Raw genomic sequence first — 19,615 nt, forward strand, 5'->3', positions numbered from 1 at the left:
ATATATATATAGACTATTAGCAAATATAATTATTCAGAAGTCCACATGAAAAGAAAATTAAACCAGGTCACTGGCCTTCCTTTCCTTTCCCCGGAGGAAGAAAAAAAGTTTGTCTTGTAAGCAAACATGAAATGGAGAACAAGGCTGCAAGCCAGGTGTCCAAATCTTCTCTGAGTGATGCGCTGTGAACTAGAAGTTTGCAATGGCTACAGCTCAGCAGGGAGTAGCAGATCAAATCATATGATGTCCCTTATATCCCCAGAACTTAAAACACACATCCTGAAATAGACGGGAACTTTATAGATATTTGTCACATGAGTCAAGGCCTGAATGAATGAATGAATGAGCAAACGAGTCCCAGAGAAGTGGGATTTTCTACAAGAGTGTGAGTAGTGGTGTGAATGCTGATTAGGAAGGAGAATTATGGCCTCTACTGAACACTCAAGTGTATCAGCACACCGATTGAACACCTTTCACTTTTCAGAGCCATGGAAGAAGCCAGATCCTTAAGAGAGAGCAGAGTTTCAGTTAAGGCAAGAAAGTCAAGGATCAGAGAAGAGGTTGCACAAACAGTTGGTATCCCAGTTGGCAGAGCAAAAGGCCCAGGGTGGCAGGGAGAGGGCACCCATCAAGTCTAAGAATGTGCAGCAGAAGCATGGCTGAGGTGAACAAGAGTCAGCTATCTGGGTGATGAGAGTGATTTCCTCTTGGAGTTTGATTAATGAAAGTAGGGATGATGGTCTAGATAAATTTAATCTCATTTTGCACAGACATTCTAATGATCTCTTCCTTCATTCCTAATCCTAATCTTTTACTTACCCTATTTGACAGGAAGAAGACATGGACCTGTCTCAATAGAATAAGAGAGAATGATTTAGTATTTGTATAATGTCGTTTTACTTAACACAAATTATTCCTCTTAAATTAAAGCAAACTACTTTCTCTGAAACATGACATAATATTTTATAATACTATAGCCAGCTTAATTTAAAAAAGTCTCTTACAAGGCCTGCTTAAAGCTTCTTTCTTTATAAAGTAATACTACCACTTATATCTTAGTAGCTATAATGTTAAGTGGGCAATCTTTCTGAGCCTCTACTTTCTTATATAGGGCTTTAGAATGAGGTCTATTAGACTGAACTGATAAAAATCTAAGTAGGAGTATAATGCAGTTGTGGAGACAACGTAGCTAGAGCACGACTTGAGATGTAATTAAAACTCACCATTAGACAGGTTTGATACTTTGCAGCTGCATCTAAAGCCTCTCCCAAAACTTTGTCCTCTTTCATTTGGGGAAGGGGACGATAAGGAGATAAGGGTTATCTTTCTGACTAAGGAGTTTATCTTCAAATCCAGCTTTAAAGAACAATCAGAAGAATGGAAGGCATACACAACAGAAATCATCACTTTTTGCAATATTCTCTCCTTGAGATTTAATGGATGACTTTCTCTACCAAGTTAATGACTCTTTGAAAGAACTCACATTTTTAAGGAAAGCACAAGAAGCCCACTGTTCTTTTCTATAATCCACAAAGAATATGGTTATGTAATAGAAAGCAGTAATTGACTTCTTTTGTATTTTTAATGAAAGGACACATTTTATATCTGTAGGTATTCTTATTTTCCAAGGCACTTTAACATTTGATAAGTGAAATTTGACATTTAGAGACTTTTAAAGAGAAAAATAGCTATGTGTCAACCCACCACTTTTTCATATACTATACTTGGTCTATGTGCTGTATGAGGATAATAAGCTTTCATTGGCTTCAAGTCACAATCATTTAGTAATTTTCTTCTACTGTTATAGAAGATACATTTGGATTTCAGAGTTATCGGCTGCTACTTTTAGCAAAAAATCAGGTTATAGTTAATTTCATTAAAGTAAGTGGTGGTTATAGAGTGTCCTCTCTTCTTGCAGCTAATGCAGTAGCATGAGGTAATAAATTTAATTCAAGACTTTAAATATACATAATATTCATGGCCCTAATGGCTTTTCGGCAGCTCTGCATTTCACCTATGTTAAGTAGCATAAAAGCATCCTATTTCATTGATGGTATGATGCCAACGACATCTTTTTTTCAGACCTAGCCCAGGAACACTTAGTAAAGGCAGAAAATTTTAAAGATATTGAAAGATAATAAAGTTGTAATTACAAGAAAGTTGTAATGGCTCCTCAAAGTGTTTCCTAAAATTTCTGTTCTCTTTGGAGCCAAAGCCAAACAAATTTTAATCTTCATCATTTTTTCCATCAAAATTCCTAATGCCTCTGATGCTGAATAAGATCAGGATCAATCATGGGTCATTTTCTGGTCTTTATTTTGATCCAGTTTGATTATACTCTCCTTCTTGCAGTATGTCACTATTTGACCACTGAGTTGTTGGGTTACTGACTCCTAATTTCCTTTCTATCTCACTGATTGTTCACTATGTCTCTTCTGCTTGGGTCCTTCCCCACTTTACACTTTCACTGTCCTGTGTTCTTCATGTTGGCTCGCTATTTGGACCTCTTTTCTTTTTAATCAAGACCAGGAAATTTTGTCTGATCCTTTCGGCTTTTACTGTGATGTATACAAAGGTAGCACCCAACTTATATATTCAGTCAGACTGTCTTTGAGATACAGATTGTAAATCCGATTGTTCATGGTAATCTTAATCTATGTGCCAAATAGTGATCTTAAAATGGAATAGGCTTAAGCTGAATTCTTTCCTTCCACTCAGTTCTTTTGTTCTTCAGCTGTCTCATTTATATCAGTGCTGACTCTAGCCTGCCAGTTACATAGCCAGTATTTAGTGTCCTTTTTTCTCACACATTTAGTCCATTGGCAAATCCAACTGACTCAGCTTTGAAAATATATTCAGAATTTTAATGTTTTCGTTCTACTCAGATTCAAACTGTTACTCTCTCACTCTGGGATTTTTGCTGTATCTTCATATTTGATCTCTGCTATCCTTGCTCACATTTAGTCTATATCCTATTCTTTCACCAGAATAATCAATCCTATTCAAATATGTCAGATCATGTCACCCATTGGCTAAAAACCTTCCAATGATTTCCCATTGCGCTGACTATAGAATTGAAACTCTACAATGGCTAAGAGTGTTTTGTAGGATCTAGGCCCTTGCTGTTTGTCTGATCCTGTCTCTTTCTACCATCTCCCTTCTTACCATCTGCTCAGTGTTCTACTTTGCTCTTTCTTAGACACAAGTCTTTTCTTGGGATCTGTGCACTTACTTTTTCCTCTATCTGGAAAATCCTTTTGTCCAGTACCCTGATGGCTTGCTCCCTTCTTCATGTGTTTGCTGATACCCTGCCTTACCACTGGGTTTTCCTGTGTGAAGCTCAACCCTTCCCTTTGATCCTATCTTGCCAATCCCTATAGACCCTTTTTCTTCATAGCATCATTTATCACACTAAATATTTACTCATTCAATTATTTATTATCTTTCATTAGAATGCAAGTCTGTGGACAAAACATGACTTTGTTTTGCTCATTGCTTTGTTTCTCTTAACTAGCATAGTGCTTTCATCACAAAAAGTACTGGATCTACAAATTCAGAAAATACATGGCGATCATAGATGAGAGTTTTCTGAGTTGAAGAAAGACTGGAATGCTTAGATTAAAAGAGCACATGCACTTCTGGGTGAGATAAATAAGAATCAAGAAAACAAGATAAATGGGAATTACCAACGGGCTACAACTGGAAGAAATATACATCAAAATGTGTGGGTAGACCACTTGCTTCAGAATCACATAGATTTTTTTATTTAAAGTGCAGATTCCTATGCCCCGTTTCAGTTTGAGTCAGATGAGTAGGATGAAGTATGAGGCTACTATGGTGGCTCCATAATAAGAATTACCTGGCAAGCTGCCCAACCTGGGCAGCAGACCAGTAGGAGGCGGAACTGCCTGGAGCTAGTCTGTGGCTCTCACCCCAGCCCCAGACCCCAGGAGCAGACCAGTAAGAGGGGGAACTGCTTAGAGCTGGCCTATAGCTCTCCCACCAGCTGCCCAACTTCAGTGGCAGACCTGTAGGGGGCAGAGCCGTGGGGGGCACCTGGAAACTCCCCACACTCCAGCCTCTCTGGCCTCCTGACTGTGCTGGTAACTGGATTCACACCACAGAAACACAGTAGGGGTTATAATGGCCATTGTGCTGAGCTCTATCCTCGATTTTGATTTAATTCACACAATTAAAGGTGATAGATTAATAACTACCACAAATTGTCATTTTCTAAGCCATGCTTGATACTTTTGTGTTGCTGATTGTATCACTTGGGCTATGATGTTGTAATTGATCTAATCAGTTGTCCTTCGTGGTATAATGAAAAAGAGATTGCCTCAGTGTCATTAGAGACTAAAAACTGAAGACAAGCTATAATAGGAAGATAGAAGTATTAACCCAGGTATCAAACCAAGGACAGTCCAACAACAAAAAATAAAAATGGGAAGACATTCAAACAAGGCTCAAGAACAAACACAGACTTCCAGATTACCAAGGGCAAATTCTGGGGAAAATGAGGTGGAAAAGTCTGATAATCAACCACCGGGACACCCTGAACTCATAGCACAGGAAGTAACAAAACATCAACCAGGCTCTAGAAAAATTCAAAACAGAAAAATTTCCCAGATAACTACAGAGATGGTGAGCACAGTGAAAGACATGATTAGAGACTCTAGAACAGAAAGAGACAAAAATAAACAAACAAATAAATAAGCAAGCAAGCAAGCTCAGGACCATGATAGAAGTCATAAATGCCCAGCATAGGAAAGAAATGGAAACTGTGAAACAGATTCAAACATATATCCAGGATATTAAAAACTCTATTGAAAGTTTACATAACAGACTGAGCCAATCTGAAGACAGGATATCAGATATAGAAGACAGGATAGAGATCAGTGAATGTGAAAAAAAGGATCTCTTAAAAATAGTAAGGGAACATGAGAAATCAATCAAACAGCTCCTAGATGATAAAAAGAAGAATAATATAAGATGAATAGGAGTCCATGAAAAAGCAGGAGAAAGTACAAATGACATAAAACAATCTGTTCACAGAATTAAAGGCAGAGAACTTCCCAAACAGAGCAAAAAAATTTGACATCAGGTAAGTGAGGCATCTAGGACTTCAACTAGCCATAATTAAAAAAAAAAACAATCTATGCATAGAGATATAATAATCAAGATATCATAAACCCAAAAGATGAACAAAATACTACAAAAATACTTCTCTAACTAGAGAAAAGAAACAAATCACATGCAAAGGAAAGTTGAACAGAATAACAGTAGACTTTTTAAAAAGAAATCCCCAAGTCAAGGAGAGCATGGAGTGAGGTATTTCAAGCCCTAAAAGAAAACAACCTCCAACTTAGATTGATGTATCCTGCAAAACTATCTTTCAAAATTGATGGAGAAATAAGACACTTCCATGACAGAGAACACCTGAGAAACTTCATGAATACTAAAACTGCACTACAAACATTTCTAAATAATATCCTAGAAAAAGACAACAAAAATCACAACTCCATGAAGCCCAACAGTGCAAATCCAGAAGTCAAGACAAGAAATTAAAGGGAGAGGGGGAAAAAATTAAAAAGAGCCAACAACAGGATAATAACACAATGATGATAAGTCAATATGTATCAGTTAAAACCATCAATGTTAATGGCCTCAATTCACCAATCAAAAGAAATCAACTGGCAGAATGAAATAAGATGCAAAATCAACAATATGCTGTATATAAGAAATTCATCTCATAAATATTCTTTTTTTAATTGAGTTTATTGGTACATTTTAGGTATACAGTACAGTTACATTCGTTATTGGGATCTTGCACCTCGTTCAAAAAGAAATTCATAGACTGAAAGTAAAAGGATAGAAAACAGTTGTCCATGCAAAAAAGCAGGGGTAGCTATCTTATTTACAGACAAAGTAAATTTCAATCTAAAACTAATTAAGAGAGACAAAGGCCACTAAATCCTTGTAAAGGGAACAATCCAAGAGGAAGAGATGACAATCATAAATATATATGCACCAAATGCTAATGTCTGCAGTTACACAAAACACATTTTAAGGGACATGAAAAGCCAAATAAGCACTAATACAGTTGTAACAGGGGACCTAAATACCCCACTGTCACAAATAGGTCATCTAGACAAAAAATCAACAATGAAATACTCGAACTGAACAAAGCTTTTGAACATATGGACTTAGCAGACGTTGATAGAGTGCTCCACCCCACAAAAGTAGAATGCAGATTCTTTTCAGCTGCACACAGGTCATTTTCCAAAACAGACCACATACTAGCTAATAGAACATGTTTAAATAAATGCAAAGAAATCAAAGTTATCCCATGTATATTATCAGACCATAGTGCAAATAAACTGGAGATCAATAACAAAAGAAACTGCAAGAATTTCACAACTACATGGAAATTGAATAACACTCTCCTGAACAACCAATGGGTCACAGAGGAAATTAAAGAAGAAATTAATCAGTTTTTACAAATAAATGATAATGCCAGTGCAACATACAGGAATCTATGGGACACAATGAAAGCAGTTCTATGACGGAAATTTATAGCAGTAAATGTCCACACTAGGAAAACAGAGTGGGCTCAAATAAGCAACCTAATGCTGAATCTTAAGCTTCTAGGAAAAGAAGAGCAAGACAAACTGAAAGTATAAAAGATGAAGTTAGTACAAGAGAGGAAAATAGTACAAGAGAGGAAATTATAAAGATCAGAGCTGAAATCAATGCAGTGGAGACTAAGAGAATGGTACGAAAAATCAATGATGAGTTGGCTTTTCAAAAGAATAAATAAAATCAATAAACCCTTCCTTAGCCAACCTTATCAAAAAAAAAAAAAAAGGAAAGAAAAGGCTCACATCCATGCAATTAGGAATGAAAAAGAAAAGTCACAACAGACAACAGATAGGGCAGAAATCCAAAAGATCATCATTACCTACTTTGAGAAGCTGTACTCTAATAAAATGGAAAACACAGAAGAAATGGACAGATTTCTTAATACGTATGAATCAGCAAAGTTGAATGAAGAAGAAATTCTGAACGCCCAATTGCAATCAGTGAAATTGAAAATATAATTAAAAATTTACCAACAAAGAAAAGCCCAAGTCCTGATGGCTTCACTGCTGAATTCTACAAAATATTTAGAGAAGAACTACTGCCACTACTCTTCAAACATTTTAATGAAACTGAAAGGGAAGCAATACTTCTAAATGCATTCCTGGAAGCAGGTGTTAACTTTGATTCCAAAGACAGGAAAAAAATGAATCAAAAAAGAGAACTACAGGCCAATCTCCTTAATGAACATAGATGCAGAAATCCTCAATAAGGTTCTGGCAAACAGAATACAGAGGATGATCAAGAAGATCATATACCCTGAACAAGTTGGATTTATCCTCAGGATACAAAGATGGTTCAACATAAGAAAATCAATGACTGTAATACACTATATTAACAGAGTCAAGGACAAAAGCATATGATCATCTCAATAGATGCAGAAAAAGCATTCAACAAAATTCAACACCCATTCATGATGAAGCCCTGCAAAAAATTGGAATAGTCTTTATCTCAACTTGATAAAGGCTATCTATGAAAAACAAACAGCCAACATCATATTAAATGGCCAAAAACTGAAAACCTTCACGTTTAAATCAGGAACAAGACAAGGATGTCCACTGTCCCCACTCCCATTCAATATAGTTTTAGAAACATTAGCCACAGCAATTAGACAAGAGAAAGAAATTAAAGCAATAAAGATAGGAAAGGAAGAAATTAAACTGTCATTGTTTGATGACGATATGATACTCTACATAGAAGACCCCCCCCCCAAAAGAAAACCCTGCCAAAAGACTTCAAGACTTATCTGACACTTTCAGCAGAGTAGCTGGATACAAGGTCAGTACTCAAAAATCAATAGCCTTCTTATACACAAATAACAGACTCACTGAAAGAGAAATTAGGGAAACAATCCTTTAACAACAGCATCCAAAAAAATGAAATATCTAAGAATCAATCTAATGAAGGATGTAAAAGACCTCCACACTGAAAACTACAGCACTCTGAAAAGAGATTGAAGAGCATATAAGAAGACGGAAAGACATCCCCTGCTCTTGGGTAGGAAGAATCAACATAGTGAAAATGGCCCTACTTCCAAAACTGCTATACAGATTCAATGCAATCCTGATTGAAATCCCAACAGTATATTTCACAGAACTAGAGAAAACATCCAAAAATTCATTTGGAACCAGAAGAGACCTAGAATAGCAAAAGCCACTCTAGGCAACAGAGACATGATGGGGTATCACAATCCCCAACTTGAAACTATACTACAAAGCCACTGTGTTAAAAACAACATGGTACTGGCAAAGACACCTGAGGATCAGTGGAATAGATTAGAAGATTCAGAAACAACTCCAGGCATACTCAGCTACCTCATCTTTGACAAAGGAGCCAACCACCCTTAGTGGAGGAAAGATAACCTCTTTAATAAATAGTGTTGGAAAAACTGGATTTTAACTTGACAAAGATTAAAACTTGACCCCTATCTTTTACCATGCTCTAAAGTAAAATCCAAGTGGATTAAAGATCTAAACATTAAAACAGAAACACTAAACTTGCTGGAAGATAAGCTAGGTAGAACTCTTGAAGACACTGGCATAGGAAAAAGCTTTATGAACAAATACTCAGCAGCATGGAAACTAGCATAAAGAATCAACAACTGGAGTATCATCTTTTTGAAAAGCTTTTGACTGCAAGAGAAACCACCAACAGAGCTAAGAGTTGACCTACAATGTGCAAAAATATTTTTACCAGCTGTTCCTCAGACAAAGGTCTACTATCTAGAATGTAGAAATAACTAAAAAAAAAAATCAGATCCCCCAAATAGAAAGATCCAATAAAAAAGTGGGCATCTGGAATGAGCATACATTTCTCAGACAAAGAAGTAAAATCAACAAATAAATATGTAAAAAACATCACTGGTCATTTGAGAGATGCAGATGAAAACAACAGTGAGATTCCACCTCACCCCAGAAAGATGACTGCTATCAAGAAATCAACCAGTAACAAATGCTGGCAGGGTTGTGGGGAGAAAGGAACTCTTCTCCATTGTTGGTAGAAGTGCAGACTGGTGAAACTACTGTGGAAATCAATATGGAGATACCTCAAATAGCTAGGATTAGAAGTCCCATTTGACCCAGCTATTCCCCTCCTGGGTATCTTCTGAAAAGAATGAAAAGAATCACACCAAAGTGATATTTGCACACTCACATTTAAAACGTTATAGTTTTTAATAGCTAAAACTTGGAAATAGCCCAATTCCCTACAGAAGACGTGGTTTTTCTATAAAATGGATTACTACTCAGCCATAAAAAATGAGAAACTAGAGACATTTATAGCTAAGTGGATGCACATTGAGGACATACTCAAGTGAAATTAATAGACACACTTGTGTAAATACTGTATAGTTTCTCTGGTGTGATAAACTTAAAGAGTAAATAAGTGTCAACATGCATAGAAAAAAGAATTACTTGACAACCATTTGATATAAAAATGACCAAAAGAGGAGGCACTGAAGATTTAAAGGATTGTGATCAGAAAGTTTGGAATATGATGTATCCTAAGGGCCTTTGTCAAGTTTGGAAGGTTTATGGATGCTGCAGTCAGAGCCACATTTAATTTTAGGGGGAGCAGCATTGTGTTCTCTCATTTCTGGTCATGGCTAGGGAAGGATTTATAACACACATTCATATATACAGCAGTCCCTTGGTTCATGAACACTTTTGTTTGAGAACAATTTTGGTTTGCAAACAAGCATTTAGCAAAGGTTTGTTTTTGTTTGCGAACTCTGCATCAAATGATGAGCACGACCATGGCCATATTTTCTGCATGAACACGAGCATGAGGTCATCCTCTCCAAAATCATGGAACAAGTTAAATATTGTGAACCAAGGCACCACTGTACACATGTGTATACGTCTGTGCTTGCACGTATGTATACCTTGTTCTTTATGTGAAGTATGTTCTGTGTGTTGACATTTTCTCTGTGCCCATGAAGGGAGATATTATTAAAAATATGTATGTTCACATTGTTAATTGGCAAAGATACTCGTAGTTGCCCTTTCGATTATATCCACTGGTCGGAAATCAGTGGCTTGATAGGCATATCTGCTTCATAAGTCATTTATTTGCTGATGAGGTTTACAATTTTAGAAATTATAAATCAACAACTACTTAGAGTGTTTTGCTTAAATATTGGATTCCTGGCTTTTGATCAATCTTAATTTGTAGCAAGGCCAGTCTCCAAGTTTCACAGAAAAACTAGAAGAGTGGCTGTCCCTCTGTGTGACACCTTCTTTCTTTCATTTGCCATGATTTTCCCTTTCCCACACTTATTTCACTCATGTGGGTGAGTCACTTCATTCATTTAGCTGCTTTCCTTGTCCATCTAGATCATAGAACAGTTTAATTCTGTAAATTGACTAATGGTTTGACCAGCTAATTGGTCCACTCATCCGGAATGGATGTTTAAATAGACTGATACAGAAATATTTTCTGACTCATGTTCTTGACAACTTTTTCAACTGAACCTTCTATTGATTATTCTGCCCTTGGGCCTTTAAATAAATTGCACCCAACTTCTCAGGGAAAGCTGTTGGTGATAACAGTTGTTGTATCAGCCTCCTTCTAGAAAATCAGATGTGTCCGAAAAGAATAAAGTATATAGTACATGGTAAGTTTTGTGAATTTTTTTCAGATATAGTATAGATGTACCAGTGTGAAGGAGGACATCGGGAGCTAACACAAAATTCACCTTTTTAAGAGAGTAGAAATTCACTTCAGATTTTAAATCATACATTGAATATTTTTTTCAGTGATGAGCATTAATTCATTATAATTTTTTAAATCACACAAACTGTGAAGGATGGAAAAGAGATGGGACATGGCTGGGTTATCAGCAGAGACAAAGGACTTTTCATAGACATGATTTCAATGGACTCATATGTATGGGAAAGCTATCCCAAAAGATTAAGCAAGCAGCAGTTATCTTGCTTGTTGGAATGGTGCCATTACATCCAGCTTGGATTTAATATGTCTAAAAGAATTTCTTCAAATAGTGCAGAAAAGCTGTGAATATAGATGAACCAAAACAGTGAGAGAGGCTGTTTGGTTCTCCTTTCTTAGGTGGAAGGAGTAATAAGCAATCACACTTATCCTTGAGGATTGCTGGTTTCTCACCTTCATCTGTGATTTTTCCAGGGACAGGAACTGATAACAAAATTTAACAGACAATGAGCTGAACATTAGATATAGAGAGACTTGGGTTTGTATTAATTAGCAAGACCCATGGTTAGCATTAGGAAACAAAGAAAAGAATTAAGAAAAGATCTGATGAAAAAGGGAGGATAAATAAATTACAGATTCAAAACGAACACGTGGGTCTTCTCTGTCCATAAATAGATGGGCAAAGAAGTATTGCTAATGACACAGTTCTTTGTTTACTCTGCAAATATTGGCTGTACATAGGAAGTGTGATAATAAATATATGGACATTGTGTTTTATTGATCTGCAATAAATATGTACTTTGAGACAAGGTCTCACTGTGTGGTTCAGGCTAGCCTGAACTCATGATGTAGCCCAGGCTGGCCTCAGACTCATCATGATCCTCCTGCCTCAGCCTCCCCAGTGCTGAGGTTACAAGTGTGTGCCACCGCACTCAGCTCTTTTCTTTAGAGACTTTGTCAGTCATTGCTATGAAGTCATTTATTAGAATATTTTACATCATTTATAAATTAAGCATTCATTAAATTGTCTTGTTAAACCATTTTTTTCTCAAAACAAGGACAAAATAATCCTTTAGTATGAAATTAATGAATTTAGTCATTTATGCATGAAGCTCCAAACTGCAGTGGCAAAAATCAAAGTATCACTCTTTTTTGGAAATCCTTTGAATGATGCATCAATATAGAGAAGATATTGAAACCAGACAGTAAGTAAATGATAAAATCTGATGTTCAAAGCAGAGGTAGAAGAGAACATGAAAAGTTCCCTCTCAGATGACATCATTAGATGTTACATGATATAAAATGCAGTCAACATGGAAGTACAATTATTCTTATGTGTGTGTTAGCAGGTATTTACAGGTGGATGAAACAACACAATGGCTTGCAGCCCTCATTGGTGACTTTGTGTTTATAGTGAAACTCTGTAGTCCCAAGAGTTAATGATATTTATTTATTTTTGAGCTCTGATATACGTTGGAAGTTGGTCATAGGAACAGTACATAAAAGAGTACTAGGTGAGAAAGGATAGTGTTACCATGTAAAGAAGGCAGGTGACATGAATATTCATCCATCAAAAACATTTAAAGACAAATGTTATCAATGAAAACATTTTATTATTGAGTTAACCTTGAAGGAAATGGCTGTTTTAATAAATTCATTTTACTTTCAATGTGAATATAAGAATGTTCCACCTGGAAAAGGAAAAGAACACATATGAGGTCTTGTTTGTTGGTTTTAAATAGACTTTTTAAGAGTACTTTTAGGTTCACAGAAAAATAGTGAAAAACAGAGTTCTTATATAACCCTTATGTTACAATTCATAACTCACAAACTATTAACAGCCCCCACTGTGATGGTACATTTGATACAATTGATTAACCTGCCTTTGCTTTCTCACCTGAGGTCCGTGGTTGACATTAAATTCACTTTTGGTGTTGTATGATCTGTAAGTTTGGACCAGTGAGCCAACATGGATGCCCTATTATAGTATCGTACAGAGAGAAGTTTCACTGTTTTACAGGTTCTTGGTGCTGCGCCTGTTCATCCTCCTTTCCCATCTTACTCCTGAAATTACTAATCTTTTTATTGTCTCTCTGGTTTTGACTTTTCCAAAATATATTATAGTCAAAATCACATGGACTGCCTCCATTTATTTAGCAATATGCATTTAAATTTCCTCTATGTCTTTCAGTGGCTTAATAAGTCATTTTCAGTGCTGAATAATATTCCAGTGTTTTGATGTAGTACATGTATTTACTCATTCATACACTGGAGAGCATTTTGGTTATTTCCAAATATGGCCAATTATGAGTAAAGTTGGTATAAATATCCATGTGATAGTTTTTGTCTGGACATACATTTTCTAAACCATGAGTTTTTATGGTGAAAATGCTATAAAATTTTCATAACAATGGCAAAGTCATTAAATAGTTTTTTTAATATCAGTGTTTACAAGGCCTGATAAAATGTCAGAATTTGTAGTGAATCTGGTGTTGTGATAGAAAAGCCAAAAATGGTTTAGTTGTTAAGAGTCAACATTCTTATTGGAGAAATGAAACAATAGCATATATGCTACTTTTGTTTTGTTTTGTTTTTTGTAATGGGAATTGAACCCAGGGCCTTTATACTGAACTGCAACCTCAGTTCTTTTTTATTTGGAGATAGCGTCTCACTAAATTCCTCAGTTGTTCAGGTTAAGCTCAAACTAGGGATCCTCTTGTCTCAGCCTCTTAAAGTGCTGAGGTTATAGGTGTGCACCATTATGTTTGGTTCATATTGGTCATCTTTACAAATGATATCCAAAGCTTTTCCAAGACAACAATTTAAAAATAAAAAACTTGTAAAGCTGAATCAAACCAAATTAGGATACCAGTTTTCATTATTTTTAAGTTAAAATAGGCAAAAGGATATGCTATGTTCATTAACTTAGCATCTGATAATTTTTTTTTATTTTTTCAAGAAATGATTATGTATTTTATTTTTACATGCTATCAAGATGGAGTAGTTTTCAGTGTGAGGTCTTTTGCTTCTTTTGTTAGATTGATTCCTAGATACTTTATTTTTTGGATGCTATTGTGAAAGGAATTGTTTCCCTAATTTCTCTCTCAGTGAGTCTGTTATTTGTGTACAAGAAGGCTATTGATTTTTGAGTGCTGACCTTGTATCCAGCTACTCTACTGAAAGTGTCAAGTAAGTCTAGAAGTCTTTTGGCAGAGTTTTTTGGTTTTCTGTAGAGTATCATATCATTAGCAAATAATGACATTTTAACTTCTTCCTTTTCTGTCTTTATTGATTTAATTTCTTTCTTATGTCTAATTGCTGTGGCTAATGTTTCTAGAACTAGATTGAACAGGAGTGGTGATAGTGGACATCTTGTCTTGTTCCTAATTTTAGCATGAAGGGTTTCACTTTTTGATCATTTAGTATGATATTGGCTGTTGGTTTTTTATAGATAGCCTTTATCAAGTTGAGATAAAGACCATCTATTCCAATTTTCTGAAGTTTTTCTCATGAATGGGTGCTGAATTTTGTTGAATGCTTTTTCTGCATTTAATGAGATGATCATATTTTTTTTCCTTGACTCTGTTAATATAGTGTATTACATTTATTGAATTATGTATGTTGAACCATCCTTGCATCCCTGGAATAAATCCAACTTGGTCAGGATGTATGATCTTCTTAATGATCTTCTGTTTTCTTTTTGCTAGTATCTTATTTAGGATTTTTGCATCTGTATTCATTAAGTAGATTGACCTGTAGTTCTCTTTTTGATTGAGTCTTTTCCTGTCTTTGGAATCAAAGTAATACTTGCTTCCAGGAATGCATTTGGAACTATTGCTTCCCTTTCAGTTTCGTTGAAATGTGTAAAGAGTAGTGGCAGTAGTTCTTCTCTAAATGTCTTGTAGAATTCGGCAGTGAAGCCATCGGGGCCTGTATGTGGTATTGGGATTATCATTTATTTGTAAAAACTGATTAATTTCTTCTTTAATTTCCTCTGTAATCCATTAATTGATCAGGAGAGTGTTATTCACTTTCCATGTGTTTGTGAAGTTCTTATGGTTTCTTAAATTATTGATCTCCAGCTTAATTTTACTATGGTCTGATAATGTACATGGGATAATTTTGATTGATTTGAATTTTTAAACATGTTCTATGAGCTAGTATGTGATCTGTTTTGCAGAATGACCCATGTGCAGCCAAAAAGAATGGATAGTCTGATTTTCTGGGGTGGAACACTCTATAGATGTCTGTTAAGTCCGTTTGTTCAAAAGCTTGGCTCAGTTCTACTATTTTTGTTGTTGATTTTTGCCTAGATGATCTGTCTATTTGTGATAGTGTCATATTTACATCCCCCATTACAATTGTATTCATTCTTTTTGGTTTTTCATGTCCTTTAATATTTGTTTTATATAGTTTGGGTCATTAATATTTGGTGCATATGTATTTATGATTGTCATCTCTTCCTCTTGGATTATTCCCTTTCCAAGGATGTACTGGCCTTCTTTGTCTCTCTTAATCAGTTTTTCTTTGAAATTTACTTTGCGAATAAGATATCTACCTCAATTTTTTCTGGGCTCTGGTCGCATGAAGAACTATTTTCCATCCTTTCACTTTCAGTCTGTGAGTTTCTTTTTCAACTAGGTGTGTTTCTTGTATACAACATATTGTTGGATTTTGCTGCTTAATCCATCCTGCCAGTCTATTCCTTTTGATTGGTGAATTGAGGCCATTGACATTGATGGTTATAACTAATATGTACTGACTTATCATTGTCATGTTGTTGGCTCTTTTCAATTTTTCCCCCTCTCCCTTTAGTTTCTTGTCTTGCTTAATTGATTTGCTCTGTTGGGCCTCATGGTGTTGTGACCCTTACTGTCTTTTCTAGGATATTGTTTCGGATTGTTTTCAGTGCTGGTTTTTACTTATGAAGTTTCTCAGGTGTTCTTCATCATGGAAGTATCTTATTTCCCCATCAATTTTAAAAGAGAGTTTTGCCTGAGACATCAGTCTCAGTTGGAGGTTGTTTTCTCTTAGGACTTGAAATACCTCACTCCAGGCTCTAAGTGTTTTCTCATTTTTATTTTTGTTGTTGGGCTGTTCTTGGTTTAATTCCTGGGTTAGTATTTTGATCTTCCTGACTTAGCTGCTCTTTAGGTTTTGAGTCTCTAATGACTCAGAGACACTTTCATTTTCATAATATCACAAAGGAGGCTCATTAAATCAATCAAAACCCTTTACCCCAATTGATACAATCAGCAACACAGTAGCATCAAGCACAGCTTAGTAATTGACCATTTGTGGTAGTTATTAATCTATCACCTTTAACCATGTGAATTAAACCAAAATTGAGGACCAGCGCAAAACATGTTTATAGTGAATAAACTCTTCAATATAGCAAGTTTACCCCTCGGATGGGGACTGAGAAGGAGTGGGTAGGAGAAGAATAAATAGGTAAAAGAATAGGAGATGCTTTTAAGTCAAGCCAAAGGACACAGGATGATCATGCAAACTCTAGCAAACAGTTGAAGATAAGCAGGAAAGACAGAGTTCAAGAACAAAGATAATAATAGAACAACAGTACAGGGAAGCTGTAAATTGTACTCTCTTTCCTTTGAACCTAATGTCAATCAAGTGAAGGAAAAAGAGAAGAAAAGAAAAAGAAAAAGAAATCTGAATTAGGACCGGGACAGGAACAAAAAGGGAGATGAAGAATACCATGGGGGAGCAAGAGACTTAGCAGGAAAAAGAAGAAAGAAGAAAGGAAGAATTTGAAGAATGGGAAAAAACAAAATTTTAAAAATAAAAACTAAAAATTAAAAATAAGAGGAAAAGAAAGAAAAAAATTTGAAGAGACTCTTATAGGGTATATCTCTGCTGTCACAATAGACAATGCAGGCAGCAATGTGCAGAACTAAGTCAGTTAGTCTCAAGTAGCCGATGGCTGACCCCTGAGATTCAGGCTGAATTCTGGTTGCAAGGCCCAAGTTGCGCTCCCTGACTTCCTGCAGGGTTTAACTCTGCAAGGTTCTACAGCAGGTTCCAGCTGCCTTTCCTCCGAAGGTAGTCCAGATTCTGATGGAAGGTGGTGATCCCTCCAACTTACCAGCCTCGGAGGTCTGATGTACCTTTATCACAGTTGTTCTCTTCCGTTCTATCTTCTGGAGCTCAGTAAAGTGACCTGTCTGACCACCTGTGCCTCTGCAGTGTGGATCCAGATCCCAGCACAACCATGAGGCCCAAGAGCACAGGAGGGATGGCGCGTGCTGCAGAGGTGCCTGTGTGGCTGGGCAGTCCCCACCCTTCTGCTCCAGTGTCCGAGGCACTGGAGGTGGTGGAGCAAGAAGCTCCCTGAGCGGCTGGGCAGTCATCAGTCTGTGATGACGTTTTAAAGCAGTGTGTCATAGAGAGGCTTTTCCATAATTTTAGATCCACATTTGGGCCATTGCTGCCACTGATGATAATGAATATAAATTAGAAGTTTCATATTTGTCAGAAATAAAGAGTAAGAAAAGAAACTGAAAGTGCTTTGGATATAAAAATCTAATCTACTGCAAACTATTCAGGATTGTATTACATATAACTGCTTTGGAAAATTTGCTGAAAGAAAACTTTAATATTCGTCAGTGTGAAACAACTATTAGTAGAGGCATTAGCTCACAATATTGCGGCATCACTTAAAATAATTTAAAAATGATATAAAATTGATTTTCTGTGTGTATGTATCAGTTGTCCAGTGACTGCTCAGCAGATACTGACATCTTCAAAAACAGGTAGCATCTCAGTTTTTATAGATGGATGTAGGACCATAAGGGAAAGAAAAACAGATGTAGGAAATAATCAGTACCATGGAGATGTAAGATCAGCTTCAAAGCTGGAAAGATGTTAAAGGACCCAGAAGATTTTCCACAAACAAGCCTGCCTTGTTCAGAACTTTATTGCATGCTGGGGCTGCCACTTTCTTTTCAAAGCACTAAGTTGGGCCTGACCAGACGAATGCTCTCTGACTTTTACTTTTATAGCAAGATATCATCTTAATTATCTTTAAGCCTTTCTTTCTCAGGGCCTTTCCCTTAATCATGTAATCCTGAGTGACATTCTCTACTTTCCACCAAAAACATGTTCATATATCCAAAATTAAGGTGTGGGCGATTTAGTCCTATTCTCTTTTATCTTTATGTTCTTTCCATGGATGATTTTATATACTTTTGGTTCTAACTGCTAATTAAAAGCAAATAGCTCATAAATCCGTATTTCTGCTTCATGAAGTTTATCATTCCATCTTCTGCCCTTTGTCTACAAGAGGCATACTTCTGCCTAAAGGTAGGTTTCCTGAAATCCAGTATCCTCCTTTTGAGCAGTAGCATGATTGTTTACTTATTAGCCATGTTCATTTTCTTATTATCTGCCAAGAGGAGTGGTGCATGGAAGTATTTTTTAAAATATTGATTAAATTAATGTATGAACGAAGGAACCATCTCAACGCTTGCCTCCCTGTTTCTGGCATTTTATTGGTCAAATAGAAATGAAATTACACTTTAAAGCCCAACATATTTCTTTCCATTTGCCTACTGTGAGATATATTATTTTTATAACATAGCATTGAACAGATTCTTAGTGTTCCTTTTTAAAACCTGAAAATTTCATTAAAGTCTACAAAACTAGGTCGATATGCAAAGTAGAATATGAGGCTAGAGGGTATAAGAAAAGCAAATTTGGTAAAATTGATTCAGAAAGTAGAAGAAAGAGGCTTAAGTATATTTTAATCATCATTCACTGTTACAAATAACCAAATATTTAGTATTGAAGGAAGACATGTATGGCAGTTTGGGCTTTTGCAAACCAACATATAACAAACTGATGTTTCAGGCAGTCTTATAACCTTAGTGACTTGATAAATTCCCTCTATTTAAAATTCTAATAAACTTGTAATCATTTAATAGACTCTATGCATTCTCTGTTGTGTTTTCATTTTCCTTGCTCAATTTGTTCATTTCTCTTCATATAATGGATTTTATAAAACCTATTGTTGCTTTTGTATTTTTGGACATAAAATTTGTGAGCTAATTACAACATTAACAATCTTTAGGTAAACCCACTAATCTTAAGAGTACTTGATGAATTTGAGTTCTTTGGTCTCTCTCACATATACATACACAAATGCACACAATCCGGAGATAGCACAGTTGTTCAGTTCCTTGTAGGACCCCTTTATCAGATTTCTCACCTTAAGTAAAGAGGGAAGAATTAGAATGCACACACAAGGAGACATACATATGCATACATGTGCACATACTTATACAGGTACACACACATATTTTAAACATGTTTGTTTGCTCTTTGATGGGCCCCTGTGGATTTGGAAATTCCTGTGCCCAAGGGAATAACGCATAGTTGTGTTCCCATGAGTTAAAAGTGCTAACTTCCCCATAACCCTATTGAATATTAGGCTTTTTTCCCCTCCTAAACCAACAAAAGACAGAAGAATAGCATCACTGTTTTGCGGAAAATTGATTCTAGTTATCAGAGAGAAATTGAATTCCTCCTTCCTCCGTGCTGGCAGTAAAGAAGATTACATCAGGCATCCGGGAATTCACTGGCCTGTCTTCCATACTTCCTGCTCAGGAGTCTTAGAAAGTAGAAAGTAGAAAGCTATAGTAACCCAATAAGGAGATCACTAACCCTTCCCACATAATGAAGTTTATGGAGTAGAAGAATGAATGTGTGATTACAAACTTAATTTTTGGTGAACGGCATAGAAATAATCGAAGCAGCTGTGACTCATTTAACTTGTGTTTTACTTTTTTCCTAT

General features: G+C 36.0%; 1 protein-coding gene across 1 annotated transcript in view; it reads right to left on the reverse strand.

Moving 5' to 3' along the window:
* The window catches only part of LOC104873483 (protein kinase C iota type-like), a 100,045-nt gene extending 82,871 nt beyond the window's left edge, over window positions 1-17,174 (reverse strand). The window contains exon 1 of the mRNA XM_033757013.1: window positions 16,910-17,174. Coding sequence (XP_033612904.1) covers window positions 16,910-17,174 — 265 coding nt within the window. The remainder of the gene's footprint in view (window positions 1-16,909) is intronic.
* Between the last annotated feature and the right edge of the window lie 2,441 nt (window positions 17,175-19,615).

Source organism: Fukomys damarensis, unplaced genomic scaffold (assembly GCF_012274545.1).
Source record: "Fukomys damarensis isolate Sample0158 unplaced genomic scaffold, DMR_v1.0_HiC HiC_scaffold_28, whole genome shotgun sequence".
Taxonomy (NCBI): domain Eukaryota; kingdom Metazoa; phylum Chordata; class Mammalia; order Rodentia; family Bathyergidae; genus Fukomys; species Fukomys damarensis.